This window comes from Lytechinus pictus, chromosome 17 (assembly GCF_037042905.1).
Source record: "Lytechinus pictus isolate F3 Inbred chromosome 17, Lp3.0, whole genome shotgun sequence".
Classification (NCBI taxonomy): Eukaryota; Metazoa; Echinodermata; class Echinoidea; order Temnopleuroida; family Toxopneustidae; genus Lytechinus; species Lytechinus pictus.
The window spans coordinates 15,882,110-15,907,169 of record NC_087261.1 but is presented as its reverse complement, the minus strand read 5'-3'; the positions used below and the strand labels follow the sequence as shown (position 1 = coordinate 15,907,169).

The 25,060-nt window shown below is 34.9% G+C and overlaps 1 protein-coding gene across 1 annotated transcript; it reads right to left on the bottom strand.

Moving 5' to 3' along the window:
* Positions 1-850: 850 nt before the first annotated feature.
* Positions 851-21,372, bottom strand: LOC135157248 (transcription factor 24-like). Its single transcript, XM_064112218.1, has 2 exons — positions 19,928-21,372; positions 851-2,733 (listed from the first exon to the last, which is right to left on the bottom strand). Exons 1-2 carry the CDS (start codon positions 20,576-20,578, stop codon positions 2,668-2,670), a joined length of 717 nt encoding a protein of 238 aa, XP_063968288.1. The 5' UTR covers positions 20,579-21,372; the 3' UTR covers positions 851-2,667.
* Between the last annotated feature and the right edge of the window lie 3,688 nt (positions 21,373-25,060).

Below are 25,060 nucleotides of genomic sequence, written 5' to 3'. Positions count from 1 at the left end.
GACTTGTTTTTAAACTCGTAAAGAACAGCCATAGGTTCATATATGCCTGGTAAACAATAATTTTGTCAAAATTACAGGACCTACAGTGGACCCTTCCCATCATTTCAATATGCTCTATTTTATACTGCTTTTCTTTCAAGTCAATCCTTAAATTTGTAGGCCTATAGCTGATATTTATTACTATGTAACGGTGTGTGAATGGAAATGAAGTAAAGAATTGAACGGCATGATAGAGAATACATAAGTTTCAAGGCATGGAAGATATCATTTAATGCTCAATTAAATCAGACGTTTTGTTTTTAGAACATATCACGTGATAATTAGTCCCGCTTTTTATCTGGAGACACACAGAGAAGACATGGCTAATGACGGCCACTCCAACGACTGAAGATTTTATCCCTCGGGCCATTTGGGATCGCAAGAGGGAGCCCTCTATCTGACGCCAAACGAACAAGATCATTAATTTTTGCTCTGAGCTATGACTGTTGAACATCTGTTGCGGCGTATTGAACAAATAAGAAAAAAAAACTAACGGGGGAGGGGTGAACTTTTTATTCAAAAGAAAGAAAAAAAAAGAGAAGAGAAGAGAATAAGGATGAGAAAAGGGAAAGAGGGAGAAGAAGGAGAAGGAAAAAAAAGAGTAGGAAGAATATGATCATAATCATGGTGAAGATGAGGAGGAGGAGGATGATGATGATGATGATGATGATATAACAAAGAAGAAAAAAACGAAGAAGAAGAAATGATACAGTGATTAAAGTAGACCCAAATTATTCAGAGTGATAATAGTTGAAAAAGCAGGATTAATATTAACATAATTATAAACACTGAAATCGTTGAAATCGTGATGAATACAATATTATTTCAGAACACATTTTTATTTCACATCAAAATCAAACACTTTCATTTCATTTAAATGCATACATAAGCTTTGACAAACAATCTGTATTTTTCCATATTTCAGTCCTTAATCAAATATAGTACAGATTACACAAGTACATATTTTACGAATAATTAATTAACGAATTGTATTTTCTTTTAATTTCAGTCCTCATTTAAATAAATGCAGTAGCCCACATTGTATAATGCATTTTGACTGATTATTCAATCTTACTCACTGTTGGGAATCACAAAGCAAGGGGCTGCGGAACGGCTTTGAAAGTGGGGGGGGGGGGGACCATTCAAAAAATCATAATCAGATGGTAGTTTTTACGTTTTTGTTCACGGTCTTGGAAAAAAAGAGGGGGGGGGGGGCTGAAGCCCCGCAAGTCCCCCTCCCCCCGTTCCGCTGCCCCTGCTAAGTGTCTTCACAATTTGTTAGCATACAGTGGACTATGTGAAAATGAAATTGGCATTGTTAAAAGTTATTTGATTTATCAGTGCCAATGTGATTCCGAGCTCCTGGTCTTTGAACGTCTTAACATTGTTTTTTCGAGAGAAAATTTTTTTGCATGCACTTCCACAAAACATATGGTCTTGCACAAGCGCATAACAGTTTACTTTTTCTGGCCGATTAAGTTCGTCACATGTATGCATACTTATATTCGTGTAGCAAATCTAAAGCTCTCTATTATCAGAGAGCTTTAAAGAGAGCCGCCATAATTTTTAAGCTTAATCGCTCATGATGGCGGTCTCCTGCATTGTATGATTCTTGTAAGTGAATAATGCATATTGTTAAAGGTCAAGTCCACCCCAGGAAAATGCTGACTTGAATAAATACAGAAAAATCAAACTAGCATAGTGCTGAAAATTTCATCAAAATCGGATGTAAAATAAGAAAGTTATGATATATTAAAGTTTCGCTTATTTTTCACAAAACAGTGATATGCACAACTAGGTGAGTCAGTCGATGATGCACTCACTATTTATTTTGTTTTTTTATTGTTTGAATTAAACAATATTTAATTTTTTATAGATTTGACAACAAGGACCAACTTGACTGAACCATATAGTATTAAACAATGCTAATTCCACATGTTCAGGGAGGAATTAATCGTTGTATCATTTGAAAATGAGGAGAAAATTAGAATATTTCATATTACATATAATAAAATACAAAAGAAATAGTGAGTCGATGATGTCATAGTCTCCTCATTTGCATACCAGCCAGGATGTGCATAATTTATAACTGTTTTTTGAAATTATGCGAAACTTTAAAATTTCATAAATTTCTTATTTTACATCCGATTTTAGTGTTATGCTAGTTGAATTTTTCTCTTTTTATTCAAATCAACTGTTTGTTTGATGTGGACTTGTCCTTTAATATTTATTTTGCATTGCTTATATTACGACTATTAATATTGTTTGTTACATATGTATTGCATTTGTATATGTTATGTTGCATATTCATCATGAATGCAGAATTCAAATCAAATCAAACCATGGACCTATAGGTCCATGATCAAACCAAATCAAATTGTGAATACAGGAAGGCTAATATCGTCCATCTGGCAGATTATTCCTCACATCTTATTCATGTCAATGATCCATCTAATAATTAAAATAAATACTCCAATCTACTTCGTAATCTATTCCTATACCACGCTCATTAAGAATAATACGAATAAGAAGTTATGGAAGGCGCTCTTTGGGAAATCAGAATCGAATGAAGTCTGTTTTTCTTTGGTGTTTAATATGAAGAAAGATGAAGATAGAGGCTGGTGGCTATTACGATCCATCAAGGAGGCAGTCCGCCGAAGCTCCGGCATAGAGGCGAGATCGCATCGGCCATTTCTAGGTAGCAGAGGGAGACGAAAAAAAAAATCAGTGAGAACATGAAATTAAATTCTTGTTGAAATCACTTTCTTTGCTAACCTGGAGAAGGAAAATATTTCAGGTTGAGATCAAATACAGCGTTGGCTGAACTTAATTGTTTAGGGGCCTAAATGTGTAAATAAAGCCCGCAAAAAATTGTTTTGGGGGTTATTTTGCACACAGAGAAAAACTCGTTTGGGGGTGCTTGGAAATTACTTGGTCACGCGTATGTACAGCAATATATTTGACTGCCCCCCCCCCGGGCTATAGCTTCACAACAAAATACAAAACGGATCTAAACAGATCACTATGGAGAAAAAGAGTGTGAAATAATCTAAATAAAATGACAATTCAATCGCCTTTTATTGAAAAACTACATAGAAAATAATGAAGAAAAATTAAATCGTAAAAAATATAAATATTTGAAGTCGAAGGCATGCCCCAGTCACAAGCCCTTCCTCTCTCAAAAACAATAATAAAAAGTAGGGCTATATACAGTGTAGTATTTTTATTTTTATTTTGAAGACGTAAGGTGACAGCATGAAGAAAATACATAAACAATATCACACTCTTAAAATAGTTGGGCAAACAATGCCCAACTTTTAACCAATCCTGGGTAACATACTGTCCACAAAACTATTGGTTAAAATCTGTCCAAATTGGGTAATAAAAACTAATAACTGTGTAATAAATTTGCTCAATTTGATAATAATTTCCCAGAATATATATATATTTTACCAACATACATTACCCAACACAGTGGACAGTATATGTTGCCCAACATTTTAAGTGTGCAGATATTAATAAACGTAATTTCTTGGGCAATTTATAGGTATTTGGCCCATCATAAGAAAAAAAAAGAGTGAGGAAGGAGTGTGATAAAAAGAAAGAGGATGAAAAGGAGCGATATGAAATGAAAAAAGTTTTCACATCAGGGGCCCGTTTAAAGGGGTACTCCAGGCTGAAAAATAATATGATTTGAACATATCAAATATTGAGACAAGCAAAACATTGAAAATGTCATCAAAATGTGACAAGGAATAACGAAGTTATGATATTTCAAAGTTTTGCATTATTTAGGCGAGACAGTTCTATCCATGTCTTCATGGATATGTAATGAGCAAGTTTTTTAAAATTATATCATATCTCAACCTGTTCTTTTGTATAATTGTATATGAAATCACATTTATTCAATTGTTTTCATCTAAGAACGAAAACATTTGGATGGGTTCCTGATTTAATGTATGAGATAAACACTGATGCAACTTATTTTGTAAGAAGAGAGACGTTATCATACGCACATTTATGAAAATATGAAATTATGATTTAATGACAAGAAAAAGAAAAGTGGGGACAATATCAGCCCACCTTTTGCATATTCATGACGGCGTGCATTGATTCCACAAAATAATTCTAGTTTTTAAAAAATCAATAATAACTTTGTTATCAGATTTTAATGAAATTTTCTACGTTTTGCCAAGTGAATTTTACTTTTATTCATTCAGACATATTTATTTTCACCTTGGAGTATACCCCTTTAGGACTCAGCTATGGTATCTTTTCCATTATTAAAACTACATACTACATTCCAAGGATTCGAAATAAATCCAGGTCGGCTGTGAATAGTGACCAGCCGACTTTTGAATTTATTTTTAATCTTAATGATTAACTTTTAAATCTCAAAAGATTTAAATTCAAATATCAATAAATAAGGTTTAGATTTAAATCTAATATTCGGCGGGTCACTATTCACAGCCGATCTGGATTTATTTTAAATCCTTGGAATTTAGAGTGTACAATGGTGTTACAGGGCTCTTCAGAAGCTAATCAAAATCAAGGTTTTTATAGTAGTTACCTCGATAAAATACCTAATTGTAATTGGGCCCAAGAAGAAAAACCATCCGAGATAATCGGTTGTTTTATTTGCATGTTATCTACTGGTTTATAAAGATGGGGGACTTGGGGGGCCATGGACCCAAAAAGTTTCACTTTCACGACCAAGAGAAAATACAAAAGGAAAGAAAAGGAAATGAAAAACTGCGAAATATGATATTATTTTCTTAATATTGTGTCAAAATCTATCATAAATCATTATTTGTTTTTTGTATTAAAAATATCAAAAATTTTCTTGCTCATAACCTTTTTTGAATTATATCACATAGACCATGTCTCCCCCATATTTTTGCGACTCATTGTGCACTTATCATGCTTAAGTTATCCCATAGTTGCAGGTGATATACAAGTATAGGTGTCATTGATGTATTTGTTAAAAACATGCAACTTTATGCATTCATTTCTAACGGCACGCTCCATCTTTTCAATGTTTTCCGTTTTATTGTGGAGTATTTAAAATGGGAATAATCAATAGCGGACCAAACAGAGAAAATACTTTTGTACACTTTTCTCGTTTTTGATTTGACGCGGACTCGCAAAAGAGCGATGAAAATGTTGACTACTCCCAGGACAGATCGCGATTAAAACACCAACTGTCGTGTGTTGAAACATTTATTGGGATGTTAAAAAGAAACCTAATACAACGGTGTCGCGATAAACATTTCTAAAATATACATGTGAGATTAAAAAGAATAAATTGAGCCAAAACAGTCAAAATGGAAATAACGATTAACAACGATGTATATTTCGAGGGATATTGCTGTTATGTTTTGTGGTGTTTTTTTATATTAAAGTTTAACCAATAACGAGCTGGACCATAATGGGACGTAAAAAATGATAGCAAGCCGATATAACTGAGCTTTTCTCTTTCTTGTCTTTAGAGTACTATAAATGATTTTGCAACAGGTCGTCTGGCTAGCAACATATTACAATTTTAAAATGGTGCCAACATGCCTTGGCAAAGGAGCCTCCATTGTGTGTACAAACTACAAGCAGATAGATGCAAGGGGGACACTATAGGTTATAATAGGGCGAGGTAAGATGACCCAAGGGTCCACTCTTTTTTTTACCAATGTGAGCATATTTTTGATGGTGGAATAAATGAATATACAAACAAACAAACCAAAAATCAAACAAGCAAACAAGTTATATGTCCAAATTAACTGTGATGACGTATTTATAATGATAATTTTGATCTTTGGTTTTAGCGTTGATTGCTTGAACCCTCACATGGTGGAATAAATTTTACCAAATCTTTCTAAATATCTATATACATGTGAATAAATAGAAAAATAACGAAATTCACCAAAAGTGTGCACGAAGTCCTTAAAATGCAAAGTGGTACCATGATAAACTCGGTCACTTCGCTTCCTCGCTTTTGAGTTTCTTTGATTTTTTTTACGCGTCTTGTCCACAGGAAAACAAATCCGCTTAGGGTTACGAGTATATAATTATATGATGATAATTAGCACAATTAACTGATAATGCTGTAATGGTTTATATACTGATTTATAAATAGATCCATGTTGCATCTCCAATAGTGTTCCATCAAGCCCATGGACTTTACATTTCTAATAAAATCAGTAAAATGAAATTGTTTTTACGACTTCGGTTACCCCAAAAGGTCCCGATGGACTAAGGAAAGTCATGATTAGAAGCAATATTTCATCGCAAGGAAGAGTTCTCCCACACTCTAGAAGAATTAGCCTGACAATTTCATCCAAATATCACACTATATCGAGGGTAACGGAATATCAACAATCTCGCTTCTTTATCAGCTGGAGGCGTGCCTCGGACTGCTAAACTCGGGTTTGTATATCATCCCGCATCGGGATGTTTTACGACCCCTCCTGCTCCCGTCTTACACACGTGTGTGTAAATCAAGATGAGATTAATAGACCATCATTAGAAGACATTGACAGGTTAAATTAGGCCATTTTAGAACTATATTTTGAATCTGAATTAAGGTTTCCAGTCCACTCCCGCTTAATATGGCTTCATAATTATATTTGTGTGGAGCATGCCTATAATTTCAGTTCTACTTAAAGGACAAGTCCACCCCAACAAAAGTTGATTTGAATAAAAAGAGAGAAATCACACAAGCATAACACTGAAAATTTCATCAAAATCGGATGCGGTAAAATAAGAAAGTTATGACATTTTTAAGTTTCGCTTAATTTCACAAAATAGTTATATGCACATCCCGGTCGGTATGCAATTGAGGGAACTGATGACATCACTCACTCACTCACTATTTCTTTTGTATTTTATTAGGTGAAATATGAAATATTCTAATTTTCTCCAGATTGTCCTGTGAAACAAAGTTGTATTTCTCCCTGAACATGTGCATGGTATACCATTGTTTAACATTTTATGGTTCAGTCAAGTTGGTCCTTACTGCATGTCAAATCTGTAAAAATTGAAATATTGTATAATTCAAACAATAAAAAACAAAAGAAATAGTGAATGAGGGACATCATCGATTCTTTCTTTTGCATGTGACTAAATTGTGCATATAACTATTTTGTGAAAAATAAACGAAACTTTAAAATGTCATAACTTCCTTATTTTACATCCGAATTTGATAAAATTTTCAGTATCATGCTTGTCTGACTTTTCTCTATTGATTTAAATCAACATTTTTCTGAGGTGGACTTGTCCTTTAAACTGCTTCTGTTCGACATGATAAAGAACATGACGACAAATTCAACAAAAATTGACCGAAATGTGGAGGAACCAGCCACTGGCGCCAATAATAAGAGAGGCACAATATGCTGGGGGAAATTCTACTGAAAAAAAAAGGTTGCGAGAAAAAATGAAAATATGATTTTTTGAGATAGATTTGACAGAAAATAATATCATATTTCCCCCTTTCTTTTATTTTTTCTTCACTTTCCTCTTTTTTTTGTCATGAAACTTTCGAGGGTGCAGTGCCCTCACGTCCCCATCTAGTAGACCAATTTTATCATTATTAACGTCATTTTGGATGACACGGCTATAGCCCTGTATATCTTAATTTAAACAATAGATGTAAAAGGGTTGGTTTAATTAAAAGAGCCAATAAATTGATGTATGAGAAATAACGTTTAAAAAATTGGCAAAAAATGTATCCAGTAACTTGAACGAAAACTCCACTCTGAACACAATCTTTAGGTCCTATTCAAATTTCACAGGAAAATGTGATCAAAGTTATTAAGATCAAAAGATAATGTGATAAAATTGCAATAGTTTCACTATGATTATTGTATACAATTTCATAAACATCTTGTATATATGCCATATGCAGATATGAAGTTTCGTCACAATATGAGAGCTCCCCTCCCTCTCCGTCTCAAATGAAACAAGATCGAGGGCACGAACTTGAATTTACTCCTTGTTATATTTATGACCCTTTTAATTGCGCCCGTTGTATTCCTCTCTTCCTCCTTTGCCTTGTTAAATTTCACATCTTCAGATTTACGAGTCTCCTGCTCAACCATCGCTTCTATTCGGTTCACACCCGTCTTGGGGTGCTGAAAATCGGGGTGTCTGTCTGTCTGTAATGGCGCGCCGATCTGGGAGGGTCAATAAACCCGTGAAAAGCACGTTCCGTATGTAAGGCCACAGAGCATCGTCATTATGCTACCATAAAATCTGAAGGGGTTGCAACCCCGACTTCCCACTCCTACATACTGTTTATTTGGAAAGTATTCGGAATCCTACAAGTGTATTCTCTTATTTTACCATGTTCACCTTGTCTCAGGCTCGTGAATAAAACAGTTAGACATAATACTGAGTGGGCCTACAATACGCTTACAGACGCTGATATTATGCACACTATTAAAGGCCAAGTCCACCCCAGAAAAATCTTTATTTGAATCAATAGAGAAAAATCAGACAAGCATAATGCTGAAAATTTCATCAAAATCGGATGTAAAATAAGAAAGTTATGACATTTTTAAGTTTCGCTTATTTTTCACAAAATAGTTGTATGCACAATTTAATCACATGCGAGAGTTGATGATGTCTCTCATTCACTAATTCTTTTGTTTTTATTGTTTGAATTATGCAATATTTCCATTTTTACAGATTTGCCCATAAGGACCAACTTGACTGAACCATGAAATGTTAAACAATGGTAATTCAACATGATCAGGGCGAAATAAAACTTTTGTGTTACAGGACAACGAGGAAAAAAATATAATATTTCATATCTCATATAATAAAATAAAAAAAAAGTGAGTGAGTGATGCCATCAGTTCCCTCATTTGCATAGCGACCGAGATGTACATTATAACTATTTTGTGAAATTAAGCGAAAAAAATGTTATAACTTTTTTTATTTTACATCCGATTTTGATGAAATTTCAGTGCTATGCTTGTTGTATTTTTCTCTTTTTATTAAAAATCATTTTTTGTTGTTAATTGGGGTGGACTTGTCCCTTGAAAATGCCAGGCAACATACTGTCCACACAACAATTGGTTAAAACTTTATCCAATTCTGGGTAACTGGGTAGTTTCAAACCAATGTGTGCTTTGGGTGTAAACTACCCAGAGTTGGATACATTTTTTAACCAATATTTTATTGTTGTGTGGACAGTATGTTGCCGCCATTTTAAGAGTGTAAGTATTAGAGGGGAGGTTGACATCGCTGCTTTGCTTTAATAAATCAAAACAGCAGAGAACAAGCGAAATGCAATAGTGAAAGTTTGGCGAATTCCGTCGATGTATAATGGAGTTATGATTAATTTTTTGTTTGCTAAAAATCTTTGAATTTGTGACGTCACAAACGGGCAGCTCTTCCATTATATTATGCAATATAAATTCTATAAAAGGCTATTTCCTCAAAAAAATTATTGTGTGTGCGTTCACTATATCACCAGGCGCATAATTACCTCTTTATTAAGTACAGTATTTTTTATTCATCATTAACAAGTAAAACAAGGGAAATTGTGGAAATTTGTGTAACATGACATTATGGGGCGGCTGCTGTCATTATGACGTCATGAATGAAAAACTTAGAAAAGAAATCATAACTCTCAATTCTTTGATGGATTTTTCGCAAAAATTCACTGATATTTTATCTAAAAATTGTCTGTTTTATTAAATCCACCTTATTTTCAGGATAAAATTCACTTTTAAGTATTTTCAATCTTTAACAATGCCATAATAATGAGCATTTTAGGTGCTACTTTGCACCTTTCTCCAGCTCGGTGGGGGGGGGGGGGGTGACGTCATCTTTTCCCGATTAAATCATAGGGCATTTACGTAGTTTTACGACCCAGGTTTCTCATATTCTACCTTCTTTCTTCCCCTTTCTCCCTCATTCTCCCCTACCCCTTATTTTTTGTTCTTTCTCACTCAAAATAATGGGGGAAGAGGTCGCCCCTGCAAAATTGCCCCCTTTTTGTGTTCCCAGTGTGACATTATAGGTTGTACCTTATTAATATTTAGAAGTGTATCGTGAGATTTCCCCCCAGAGTGATTGGCATAAGTATGATTATTCCTATAGTACAAAATTTTATTTCCTAATTAGTGTATTTGCTCAACTTAATGGTGCACAATAAAAATAAGAAAAGTCTCAATTATGAAAACTTCTCATTCAGTACCCGGCATTTATGTGTGTTATTATGAAAAGTTTTATCACACTTATTGAGAAATGTATCCTCATTATTAAAAAAAAAAACGTGATTGACATATAAGTACGATTAATTTACGTAGCATTGTAATATTTCTGAGTTAAATGCCCGGGAGGTCAATCAACCAAGTTCGGAAAAGAGATGAATTATTTTAGTTTTTTCCCCGTGTTCTATTTACGTAAAACGGGAGTCTGTCGCTGCGTCGGCACTGCGTGAAGTCTGGCCACACACCCACGGGTGAGGCTGCTAATTGCAGACGAAAGGCCTGGAACTGTGGTATCATGGTGGGGGAGAAAGCTCCCTTTCATTTTACGTGATTTGATTTCTTGGGCCTTTAACGCTTTAAATCACACTGCAAAGAGTGTTGCGTCTCAGATTTCAGGGTTTAGTTCGAGTATACTGGGCTTTTCAACTGTTTATTCATTTTCATAAATTTGTCTATTGGTTTGTTCTATTATATTTATTTATTTATTTATTTATTTATTTATGTATGTATTAATTAATTTATTTATGTATTTATTCATTCATTCATTCGTACTATAATTGATAATAATCTTAAAGAAATATACATAAATGAAATGAAATAAAATGAAAAACAAAACAAAATGAAATGAAATACATGAATTGAATGAAAATTCATTAAAACATAATTATAACGATTTCAAGGCCGGCGATTGAGCTAACAATTTTGTAGCAGAATGAAATGGGAGATGGACACTGACCATATAGAGAAATATCTCTATGACACTGACACGGAGTGTCTGATGACGTTGCCGTTTTAATGAACGTCTATATTAGAAGTTAAAAGTTAAAGGGATGGTCCAGGCTGGAGATAATTATATCTTGATAAATAAAGTAAAATTCATAAAGCAAAATGCTGAAAATGTGATCAAAATCGGATGACAGATAACGAAGTTATTGAATTTTAAAGATTTGCATTATTCCGGTGAAACAGTTCTAGGCAAGTCTTCATAAATATTCATTAGATGGGCTGATGATGTCATATCCTCACTTGTTCTTTTTTATTTTATCATATGAAATTAGGTTTGTTCAAAAATTTTCTACCAAGAACTAAAACAATTTGATTGACAACTGATTAAGTGCATTAGTTATTTATTGCTGCAATTTATTTCAGCATAATGGAGACACATCATTTACACATTTATGAAAAAAATGAAACAATTATGATTTCATGTAATAACATAAGAAAAAGGAAAGTGAGGATGTGACATCATCGGCCCACCTAATGAATATTCATGACGATGTGCATATAACTGTTTTCACAAAATATTGATGAACTTTAAAATTCAATAACTTTGTTATTTGTTATCCGATTTCCAGCATTTTGCTCAGTGAATTTACCCTATTTATTTAGATGTAAATATTTTCAGCCTGGACCATCCCTTTAACCTTTAAGGTTCCCTAGCGTATGCCCAACGTACATTGGGTGGCCGAAGTCTTTCTGTCAAATTAACGGCCTGTGAAAATGTGATCATCGATTTACGATAGAGAGGAAGACAAAGAAAGAGACAGGAGAAATAGAGATAGAGACACTAAGACAAAGATGTGGGGGGGGGGGGAGGGGAGTGGGTTGGGAGAGGGTAGGGTTTATGTTTTCTATATCCCCCCCTCCCCATTTTGGCTCCCCCACACTTGCAAAACCGTTCCGCGGCCCCTGCAGTATAGGCATGGTAGGTATTCCGTTGGTCTCGTCAGACATGCATGGACTGCTCAATAATTCATAAAACTTTATATTTCTCTAATTGAGTCAATACTATGGTTAAAAAAATCTGCTTTCAAAATTTTAAAACACGATAGAGTCTAAGTCCAAATACAATGTTTAACAATCCCGACGATGACACGATGATGTGGTATTTTCTAGCTTGCAAAAAAGTACAGAAGTATGTTCTGAACGTGGTTCAAATAAATTCAGTCTATTATTAATCGACGTTTCGGTTTTGTATTTTGACATACTTGTCGTATTCGTCTATTATTTATAAGACAGATGGAGAATGATGGATTGCTTTGTCATAGAGGAAGACGTCACGTAGTGAAGAGTTGAAAACATGGATTGAATGAAGGATACACGAAAGGATACACATGATAACGCATGTCTAACTCTGTGCTAAAATTATGGAAAGCCAAAAGTGTCAAAAATTTTATTAAGTTGTATGTTTCTTATGTTTACTGTGCTCTTTCCTGATTCATCGATGGTGAAGACAATCATCTATTTATACTTCCTAGACAATTATGAATGATTTGAGAGCCAAATGAGCTGAAGAATGATATCTCTACATGTATACTGTTAGTGATTTATGTAAAAATTTGCTATCCATACTTAAACCACAACTTTCAACCTGAGTTTAAGTTAAACCCGACTTCGGAATACGGGCCATAATGTTTTATTCATTCATTTCGCACGTTTCGGATGTTTCACATGTTGTGAGTAATTATTGTGCATATCATCATGACCAAGGCAAAAGTCAAGGTAGTCATCGCAAAGTAAAATGTTGCATTTTATTATTATCGTCATCAAAATAGCAATACTTATTCGTGCTAGTGCATAATTAGGTTACTTTGTGAATGAATTGGCAAGAAAGATGGGCATATTCTCTCTATCTATTTTTTGCCAAGAGAGTTATCAACAGGTTCCTAGTTCAATTCCCGTCATATGACCATTAAGTTGAGCAACAAAATAATGACGTCGTACATTTGGAATATTACGAAAATTAAGATAGAACGATGAGTTTCGATAAAAATAGTTTTGGGTTTTTATTTTCTGTTTGATTCAAATCTGATGTATTGAGATTTAATCATGCCAACTGGTTTAGGGATTGAAGATATCTTATGTACTTCCCAAACACTCCGTAACTCAGACAATATAACAAGCTTACCCCCCCCCAACCGACTTTGCCCGAAATAGCAGCCTTTATCTTGCCATACTGCAGTTCATTTCATTGGCAGAACATAATTATTCGCACGGTACCAAATCTGATTTTTTTTTAAATCTGAAATTGAAAAAAGGTCCTCAATTTAGATTATCCCTTTTCTTTGACCCAATTTTTGTTATTGTGGTGACTCATCAGCTGCATTGAAACCAACTGCGCAGCACAAAATAATGACTTTCACTGACAACCGTTATAAGCTACTGAAATCCTTGCATCTGATTGGCTCATAACCAATTAAGTCATTGTATATATCACTGATTATTTGCTTTATAACGTACTTCCCTGATACACATCCACATCATGATACTATTCCTGATAGCTAATTCGGCATTTCTGCACTCTAAATGCAAGAGAGGTAATCTGGTCCCTAATTATACACTCATCCCAGAGTGTCGAGGGACCAGTCGTTTTGGATGGCTTCGATTTTTGATCTTTTGAGAGTGCATTAAAGCTCGTTCTGGAGTGAAAATGTCTTAAAAAATACACATTATTCACTCCAGAAGGAGCTAGAATGCACTCTCAAAAGATGTAAATCACATTCCAAAATGACTGATACCAGATAAGATCTTTTGCAAATACAGAGTGTGAGTTTGTTGTCTGGTTATGACACCTTTCGACATTTTTCAGGATGGTTAGATCAACAGTCTTCTGAATTTATTTCCATTTATTTCGAGGTGTGTGGATTGATTTCAGCTCTTAAAAATACTTGAACTATTTGAAATAATTATCTTTCTTTCTTCGGTCATTATGATATCAAAAATCACCTCCGATTCGGCATCACAATAACAAAACATTTGATTGAATAGAAAACCACAACTGGTATACAGGAGAATAAAAATATCGTTAAAATATCAGGACCATGGGCGACAACCCCTAAGGACGGGAGGGGGGGGGGGGGAAGGCGTAAAAAATTACGGCAATCTGTAGTAGTAGCGAACGCAGGGGGGGGGGTACAGGTGTTTAAACCCCCCTTCAATTTTTTGATACCCAACCCCCCTAAAATTTTGTTGAAGACTTTTTTGGGGGTTGTCAACATTTCATTAAGCTTGAACCTCCCCTCCCCTTTCAAAAATCCTGCGTACGTTACTGATCTGTAGAGTAGTGAAGAATATCCGATACATGATTTTATCTTCATAAACCATGTTCTTCATCCAAAATATTACACATGCAGCAATCACTTGTGTTCTCTTTTCATCCCTTTTTTGAGAAAATTTTTACTCAATATTTTTGTTTCAAGTGTGCCTGGTCTCCGAAGCTATAGATGACTCATCGTCATAAACTAGGTCAATCACAAGGTGAGAAAACAACAAAAGAAATAAATCACCAAGCCACCGTATAGAAACAGTGGGAGGTAGCAAGAAGTCAAGCGGTATGGTCATTATCCAGGGGCCCAGAAGTTTCCCGGTCGATGGAGGTTGGTTTCTACGACTGTGGGGGTTCCTTTCGCTCCATTATAGGGTGGTACTAATACAGAGGTTTTCATCTTTGAAATCAAATAAAAATCGCTCTCCCCATTTTGGTAGATTAAAAAAAACTGATCATTCTCCATCCTAACACTTTTTAGCTATAAAGGAAAAAAAAGAAGATCGTGTGAATATAATTTATAGCTTTCATAACTTTCATAACTTTCATGATATAACAATAATAGCTCAAATGAAGGTCCAGCGGTTTTATCATTAATCATATATAATCTCCCTTTTCTGTAGATTCTGTTAATCCTGATCATACTCCAAGCTAACATAATTAGCTAAATTTAAACTAAAATTTTCAAAAAGAAAATCGTCACAACTGAATTTATTTTATAAGCCTGTAACTTTCATGATAAAACAATATATAGGTCTGTATCTCAAGTTGGGTATATGGTTAATAAGTGTTCATCTTTAATCAATATAATTTTTCTCCTTTCGTAGATCTTTTGTTATCCTGATCATACATTAAGCTAAGCAATAGCTATAAATTTTCAAAAAGAAAACCTTGATAACTGATATAAGCCTACCTTTCAGAACTTTCATGATTACAATAACAACTTTTACACAGGTTTTCAGCTTTAATCATAATAATCTTTCTCCTTTTTTGTAGATTAAAAAATACCTGATGATACTCCATCCTAACATTTTTAGCTAAAAAAATTCAAAAAGAAAATTGTGATAACTGAAAATTATGATAATCTTTCATTACAAGCAAAATGATCCCAGAAGGGTAGTATACATCGTTTGTTTGCTTCTTAATCTTTATTCAAAAGTTAATCCCTTTGCTTCTTGTAGATTTTTTTGTAATCTTGATCATACATTCAGCTAACATTTGTAGCTAAGAATTTTCAAAAAGTAAATCGTGATAAATGAACCAATAACTGAATATAATTACAATACATGCAGGCCCAGTCATCTATATAACCATGATAACGACGTGCTAGGTATAAACTTAAAGTATGCATGGATCGTCGGAAGTTGGTTTATAATTTTGATTTATTATGCCGCGATATATACCCGGATATTATCACCAAAGATATTCTACAAATATATATTGAGGGTGCCATGTGTAATATAGGGAAACACGGCACTGCCGACTTTGGTTCACATTTTAATTCATTTCTGATTAAACTCCTTAAATAGTTCTTAAAATGCGTTGCATTACAAAGCGACCTTTTTTTTCTTTTTCAGATTCGAGATTATTTAAAAAAATTATTTTGTTCGTCTCCTTCAAAGTGTAAAAAATATTCAGAGTTTAGTTTCATGCTATTCATATCCACTGCTTCGGCGGTCTTTCGGTGTTACTGATTAACGTTTAGAACACAATTAAGAGATAAGACAATATACATAGCGCGAGAGCAATTAAAAGTGGGTATACATGTAAATAAACACAATGTTTATCGTTACGTTTGCAACGAATGATTTTATAGGCCCAATTAGACCATCTAATAGAGACAAGAAAGTGATATTTATGCACCGTTTTTCCTTACGGACGGGTTCCTCTAGGCCTATTGTCCTTTTCAATGTGAAAAAATAACAAAAATTAAGGGAAATCAAATTATATGGTCTTTATAGACAGATGGCCATTCTATACAGGTGATCACTATGGTTTACCAGATGTGCCGGTATATATCACTCTAAATTCCAAGGATTTTAAAATAAATCTAGATCGTCTGTAAATGGTGACCAGCCAAATTTTGGATTTATTGTTAATCTTTAGGATTAACTTTGAAATCTCAAATGCTTTAAATTCGAATCTTATAGCTTTATGTTTAGATCCTAATGGTTTAAATCTTATAATCTAATATTCGGCTGGTCACTATTCATAGCCGATCTGGATTTATTTTAAATCCTAACTGGAATTGCAAAAATGAATTGCGAAATGCAAGACATGTCTAGTTCAAAATTAAGGTTTGGTTCCATTGCTTTATCGCGTTAATGTTTTATTAGCTATATAGTTTTTGGTGGAGACGAATATATTCAGGCAAAATTCGATTACTTTTTATTTTTTTAAAGAATAAATTAACGATTCTGAAATGATTGACGTGGCAAACTGTGTCGTAAATCCACGACCCCAAGTAACCCTCCAATTAAAACACTTCGATGTCATTTTAGGAAAGTATTTGACCCGGGATCGCTGGTGCCATAAACGTCTCAATATGTAATAATTACGGAGATCCTGAAGCAATGTTTTTATATTTAATAGAAGGGGGATGGAAAAATCTTTGCTACAAGTGTTTCACAAAGAACAACAAAAGGCGGGGCATGCCTAGATGCTATACTGAACTTAAAGGGAACGAACAGCAATATTTTAGATTATTAATTATGTATGCTGAATAATAGCAATGGTCATGATAACATACCCCACTGACATGACTATGAGGGGCGGGGGTGTCTGAACCCCAGAAGTTCTACGATCAAATAAAAGTAAATAAAAAAAGGATAAAAGGAAAATAAAAGGACAGGAAAGGGTAATTTATGATACCACTTGCTTAGATATTATGTCAAAATCTATGACAAAATTAGATTTTCATTTTAAGAATGTTGATTTTTTTTCACACAAGACATGTTCATGATGTAATTTTTGTATACCTCAAAATCTTTGTATCATTACACCATTATTGTACGCATTGAAATTAGTATTTATCCAAAATAATTGCAAATTATGGTACAATAAATTATCTTATATGATCTTGAAATAAGATATGTGTATTCAATACCACAAATGTATGTATAAAGTAAATATGAACCATTGTTCTTTTTAGCACATTTTATATCAAAAGAGAGCTGTTATGGGTTATAGGACGTGCGTTTGGTCATCAGTAATCACGAATCTTAACACGTCGATCACGATGTTTTCAACCTTTTCTATTTGGACACATCGCTCTCCAGTTCTAAGAGCTAATTATGATGACCCTCTTAATTCTCTGAATTAATATATACCAATTATAAACGTAATTAGATTAAAAATCTAATTACTCATTGAATTATGTATAATTGTACTATTATTTCATCATTTATCTTTTGCTACAGACTTATTTATATATAATTTACCTATTAAGAAAAAGTGTATTATGCTATTTTTTATTCATTAAATGCATGGTATATTTTGTTTGTTGGAGATTGTCTTGGACTCGTGGAATAAGACTATTTTGTGTTATATATATCTCTCTCTCTTTAGGTCTTTATTCATCGCAGTGTTTTTTTCTGCAAAATTTAGCGCAGGATAAAATAGAAAACAGTTACTGAACATAACATGTAAAATATATAAATTGGGATTGGCAATCTTTGAATGTGTAGGTTTATAAGACCATTCGTCAGTGTCAAATCGTTTTGCCCTCGCCAGAACAGGCATCTTGATGCCGGTGGACTCGGCCACAAAACTACCAAAAGTCACGATCAAGCCACGCGTGGCAGGTATATAGAAAAAAAGATGAATGTAATAATTTCCTTTCGTATTGACCTGCTTTATATCATTACTAGAAATAGTAATAAAAGAAATAGTAATCTACTTCAGAGGCTAAGGGCACGGGGGATACTATCAATTTAAATAATAATAATACACAGTTCTTGTATAGCGCATATCACAATTATGAATAATGTCTCTTTATGCGCTTCTAAAGGACTTGGATATTATTACCCCAGCTGTATAGTAGCTTGGCAGCCGTAATTACTAAGATTACAGTGCACACGCATTTCAAGGAATAAATTCCTGCCAGGTATACCCATTCACCTCACCTGGGTTGAGTGCAGCACAAAGTGGATAAATTTCTGAATAAATTATGTCGTTGTAATGATGATAAACCCAGTCATCGATGTTTAAAGGTAAAAATAATCTATCCCAGCAAACAGTTGATTTGAATAAATAGGGAAATTCAAACAGGCCTATAACAACCAAAAATGATAAATGAAATTTTATGTAAGAAAGTTAAAACATTCTAAAGTTTTGCTAGATTTCACAAAACAGTTATATGCACATCCTGATCAGACAGACCAGTATGAGGGAACTGATGACGCCCCATGCATTCCCATTTTGTGTATTTTATCATAAGAAATATATAATATTGCATTTCTTCCTTTAATGTGAATTAAGTATTGATTTCTCCCCGAACATGTGGAATTGCCATATTATTGAAACATACTTGATTCAATGAAGAGTATTGTCAGATCTGGAAAATTAAAATATTCTAATAAAAATTTAGATAGTGACATCATTGACTCTCTCAGTTGCATATCACTTTGTTGTACAAAATAACTGTTTTGTGTAAAATACGCAAAACCTAGAAATGTCATAACTTTTATATCTTACATCCGAATTGGACAAATGATTATCATTGTCATGCCTGTCTGATTTTTCTCTGTTTATTCAAACCAACTTTCTACTAGGGTAAACTTGACATTTCATGTTTTTCATCAACCTTGTGAGAATATGAATGGCTTCGTGGAAGATGTTATTGTTTGGTGAAAATTAACATTTGATTAAATTATTTCATTGAGAATAAATTGAATATGTGTTTTTATTCAAGTTTATTTAAATTGACACTGTGTCTCCGGAACATGATATATCTGACATAATAATATTGAATTGAAATAAATAGATGTAGATAAAGAAATCAAATGCAAAAAAAGAAAGATAGATGGATAGACAGAAAATGCAATAAAGAAATTCCGTACACAGATAGAGAAGTATAGAGAGAGGCTTATATAGATAAATAATGGTCTATTAATACCCCCCCCCCGAATCTTCATAGCGGCGAGTCTGAGTTGGGAGGTACAAACTTTTACAAACTAATATTACATTTTAAAAGTATTCTTAAAAAAATGTAATAGCTTAAACACAAACAATCAACTAAACATGAGTTATGGCTATGATATTGAACTTACTTGTTATTGTGGGATTTTTAGAAATCAGTATCATAATGAGCCAAATAACCGAGGGGGCCTGATGTGGTGAATGGAGCAAGAGTTCTTTAAAAAATGTCAGAGAGCGCAGCGCGAGTAAACAGTTTTGATCTTTCAACACAATAATCTATTTTTTTACATCTTTGACATAACATTCAGACAATAATTATTTTTCACTCCTTCCCTTCCCTTCCCTTTTCTTTTTTTCCGTCTCGTTTTTGCTTGGTCGTGAACGTTTTTCGGGGCCAACTATGGTCCCCACCCCCTCCATCTGTACGCCAGTGTTGGGAACGTATTATGCATGATTTTTAAAACATCATGGGATTTCAAAACGTATTTCTTACCTTAACGGGATGCAAGTATCCTTGTGCTTTCAACCTGTGATGCTTATCAAGCCCTCCTCCCGTCACATCATCACCGGGTGAGGTCGGGGTAGAACGCTGATCGTCGTCAAGGGTTCTCATGAGGTGAGAGATATACGTGGTCGCCAGAACCAGAACATCCAACTTGGACAGTTTGGTGTCGGGAGGAACCGAAGGCAGCGATCGCTGGAGCTCGAGGAACGCATCTCGAAGGGTCTTGACGCGAGAGCGCTCCCGTGCCGCGTTCACCGGGTCGTTCTCGGCAACATCGTCAGCATTGGTCGTCGGCGCAGGCGGAGCGGCGGGCGTTGACAGTTTATTGTTGGTTCGATTCGTGCTACCGGCTGGTCGCCCACGGCCTCGCTTTGGCTTGACAGCGCTTGTCCCGTCGATCGTACTACCCGATTTGACTGCAGATGCAGTCCCATCACCTGTTGATGTAGCTCCGGTTATCTTGTCAGCGTTCCTCTTTCGGCCTCGACGAGTCGGCTTGGCGTTAGCTGTTTTTGGTTTGACTGTTAGCTCTGCGAGCACGGGGGATATCTCTTCGAGTTTATCTAAATTTAGGGAAGGGGGCTCCAAGACCAGGTTATCAAGAAAACTCAGGTTTTCTGTCCCGGTTTGTTCCGACATTGTGAGTCACCAAATCCCTAATATCGAAGAAAAATAAATTATGAAAATATGAAGTCCCCGCGATGACTTTAGAAGTTTTTTTTTATTTTGGTCTCCTTTTCCAAAATCCGCAATCACAGGATCGTAGTTGATGTTTAATGATAATAATAATAACAATAACTCATATTTATGCATTCAGGGGTCACTTTGTCTAACTACACGTAGGTCTCACATTGTTTAGTGACATGAAACAAATATGAAGTATGTTCAATCCAATTCATAGGGCCTATTGATGACCAATGCACACTCCCTCTATAAGACGCATATAACACTCTTTTTGACGATCACTTTACTCAGAGATTTTATAGCTTAATGTCTTGAAAAGTGATGTTCATGTTAGAAGTCAAGTTTGGACGATAAATCATTTCTCGGTCGATTAAGAGGATGGTTCTCATTCTGATGTCGGTGATGCCGATTTGATAAACCTCGACGTCGACTAGATCGTCATTCGCCTGTGGTCATAAAATAATAAGTCTTTGTATAAATTACACAATGAGGATATACATTCCAATCCAGTGTTGTTTTGAGAGCATTTTTATTACAGATAAGGGAACAAGACTTCCCGATATCGAAATGGTATCCAACTCCTCCTCCTTGTGTAGAGAAATTACAATCATCTCAGATTGATCGGATGCTGTGATATCTTTTCATGATTCTGCCGAGGTTGTGAGCGGAGGTTACCAAGACCAAGAAACTGCCGCGTCAAGCCGAGTGTGATGTCAGTAGAAGCCGAGGCGTGAATAAGATGAGTGAGTGGCTTGCGCTGTTCCATGGGGGAAATGTCCACGGTCGTTCAGATTCTCTGTTACTAAGCCCCACCCACCTCTTTTTCCCTCCCCTCTCTCTCTCACTCTGTGTCCTAGCTCGATGATGAGAAGAAAATGAAGGATATCATATTTTAGGGTGGACGAGTAAGGGATATATCTACAAGACCCATAGGCGGATCCGGGGGGCCCGAGGGGCCCGGGCCCCCCTATTGGCGGAGCATAAAAAAGAAAGAAAGGAAAGAAAGAAAAAAAAAAGGGGCAAGAAAGTAGAAAAAAGAAGAGGAGGAAGATTAGTGAATAAACAAATTAAAATGAGGGGAAGACTTGGAAAATAAAAAGAATCATCATGTCACTATATAAAATTTTCGCTCGCGCTTCGCGCTCGCATCAATTGTTAAGTTATATTTCTATTCTGTTTCAGTTACAAATAGTGCTTAGAATTTCCATTCTTTAGGTAAAAATGTCGAAAAATTTCAGCTCGCGCCTGGCGCTCGCATTATTTGATTGTTGAAATAATTATGTAACGTCTTCATGGCTAACTGCAAGCAGTAGGTAGGCCTACCTTTTCGATCAGTTCAAAACGTGCATCAAAAATTTCTGCTCGCGCTTCGCGTTCGTAGTAATTATTTAGTTGCATACACATCTTTTTCAGGATATCAAACATTGCCTAAAATGTTCCAAATTTAGGAAAAAATACATAAAATTTCAATAAAAATTTGCTCGCGCTCGCATTATATAAATGAGGATTATTAGTCTGGTCTGTTAGCGGAATTATGTGGACACGGTGGACAAAAGCGTGATTTTTTCTCCAGACCTTTGTTTATGTATAAGAATTAAGAATGGGGTATGCTCCAAAAAATCTGGCTGCAGGAACAGTGAAAAAATGGGTGAAAATGTCAGAATTTATGAGTCTAGATTTGTCTGATATATAGACTAGCGCTAGTGCAAAACTCAATTGCAGTGCATTATTTTGCATTGGATTAGTTCTTGAATTCAGACCCTTTTTGAACTGATCTTCTGTTTGTCCTCACATCTCAATGCACCAAATATCTGAAAGCAGATGCTTAACAAGCCGAAGGGTGACGGTGGAGGGGGTTGAATGTTGGTGTGTATGTACATATTTTGGTCTCGGGGTAAAGATGTGCGATACATATTTTTTGCATGTGTTGGAAATTGTGTTGCCATGGTAACAGTGTATCATTGCAAAAATAAGGTAAAAATCTTGCTGTTAGAACTACTTCCTCTGTTTTCATCCGATTCTCATGAAATTTGGCACACACATTGGTCTTGAGGTGAAGATGTCTAAGACACATATTTGTGTGTCTTTCAGAAATCTTGTTGCCATGGTAACAACATATCATATGGTGAAAATTGGGAAAAAAACTTACAATTCAAACTGCTTCATCAGTTTTCAATCAATTGTCATGAAATTTGGCACACACATTGGTATTGAAGTAAAGATCTACAAGGCACTTTTTGTGTGTGTTTCAGAAATTGTGTTGCCATGGTAACAACATATTATATGGCAAATTTAGGTTTTGAACCAATTTTCGTGAAATTTGGCTCACACATTGGCCTTGGGGTATAGATGAGCAAGAACCTTTTTTTTGCATTTGTCAGAGAGTGCATTGCCAGGGTAGCCACATACGATAGCCAGAAATGCAGGAAAACTCATTGTGGATCAAACTACTTCCCCTGTTTTTAGTCAGTGCTCATGAAAGTTGGAAGAAATATTCATTTTGGGGTAAAGATTTATATTCAATTCTAAATGTCTTCTGTGCATTAAAATGTTCACGCCAGAGTGTGGGGGTATTAATCACCTTCATTAATATTTCTAGGTTTTTTTGGGGGGAGGGGCGGGATTGGTCCTTAAAATCTGACATCAAAATAAAGAAGGTCAAAGGCGGTGGCCATTAGAAAAATAAAAATGATAACACTCGTCAAAAACGCATCCCCTGAAGGCATAGGCTGGAGGTACACTGGGTGAATGTGAAACCTTCCGCTGAGGCAGAGGAGTTCCAACACTGGCAAGTAAAACGAAATGTGCACCCCTTCTACTTTCAACAGCTGATTTTCCAAACCTTAGTTCCACTCCGCAAGATGTTCACCCCTCCCCATACCACTTGTAGTTCTACCTCCCCATGCTCAAACCAGTCTACACCTTTGCCCCTCAGGGGTCTTTGTATTTTTAAAGCTAGACATTACTCTTATTTTTTGTGCGGGGGGGGGGGGGTCTTTAGAAAATGACCTCATAAAAGTTAAAGGATTATGATTAGGAACTTAATCCCCCCGAAAAAATAGGGGGCTGATTATTATTTAGCAGAAAGTGCCCCCCCTAAAAGGTAAGAAGAGTCCTTTGCACTTCAGACCATTCATTTGAAGTTTAATGCATTCTGATTTGATAAAAAAATTTTACAGTACCCAATTAACCATTGTTTATTTATATTCTCCTACTCAGTATTTTATTAATATTCATATTCCGTTCCTACTCTTTTTTTAACTTTCAAATCCCTCTTGATTTTGAGCTTCACCATACCATCTCCTTCTGTTTCCTCTCTCTCTCCAAGTATATTTTTTCTGACATATTTTAAAGTGTAACTTTAATCATGCACCTAATTATAGAAATATAAGTATATATATACAAAAATCTCTGCACTTGTTTTAGAAATTCACTTGCAAATCCATGACTCAATAACATACCATATCAAAAAAATGCATATGTGCACAATAGATTTTAGCCTTATATTTTCTTTCACTTCATTTTTCCAGTATATTTCTGTCACAGCCCCTGCTTTATACATCCTACATCTCCCATTGTCAAAAATGAATATGTTTCAGTAGCAAAATTGTTGGATGCAAACTCTGACTGTCATAAAAACAAGTGCAAATTATTTTCCAGTGGAGTAAAGACAAACTTATAAGGGATATGACTACAATATAATTATATTATGTAGATAAACTTTTATTTCTCTACATATAATTATATTCTAGTCATATCCCTTTCAGATGGAGGTAACCGCAGGAATGGGAAAACTCAGTGATAAAATTAAAATATTCACAGAGGATTTTCGGAAAATAACTACATCCATTTTTGTCAAGCAACAGTTATTCCATTCTGAATGCTGCAACCTTGTTAATATGAATTTGAATTTGATGTACCTTTACCAAAATATAATATCATGACAGTCATTTCTTTAAAACTAGACATTGAATATTGCTAAAAGTATCGACAGAGTGTAGCCAAAAATGATTATGAAGGAAAAAAAATGTCATGGTATTATATTTCGGTGTAGGTGTAAGCATTCAGAATGGAATAATTGTTGCTAGATAATAATGAAGCTAGATAATAATGAATTAAAATAGCAAAGGAAAATGTACTGAGAAAGGGAGGCAAAGAGGAAAGGGGGGGGGGGAACAAAACAAGAAGGTATGGTAAAGCTCAAGAGTGCAAAAGGTGATGAAAGACAGTCAGAGTAGGAACTGAAATGAACAAAGACTGAGTAGAATAAGATAAATAAACCATTGATTAATTAGACACCAGAAACCTTTTTTTTTCAAAGTAGAATGTTTTAGGCTTTAAATTGATATGCTGAAGTGTAAAGGATTTTTCACCCCTTTTTTTTTTTTGGGGGGTTAAGTTCCTAGTCGTAATAATTTCCTTTTACTCTTTTATGTG

Coding starts and splice junctions, on each gene's coding strand:
- LOC135157248 (XM_064112218.1), bottom strand. CDS start 20,578: ATGTCGGAACAAACCGGGACAGAAAACCTGAGTTTTCTTGATAACCTG. Junction 2,734..19,927: donor GATACTTGCATCCCGTTAAG/GTAAGAAATACG, acceptor TCTGCTACCTAG/AAATGGCCGATGCGATCTCG.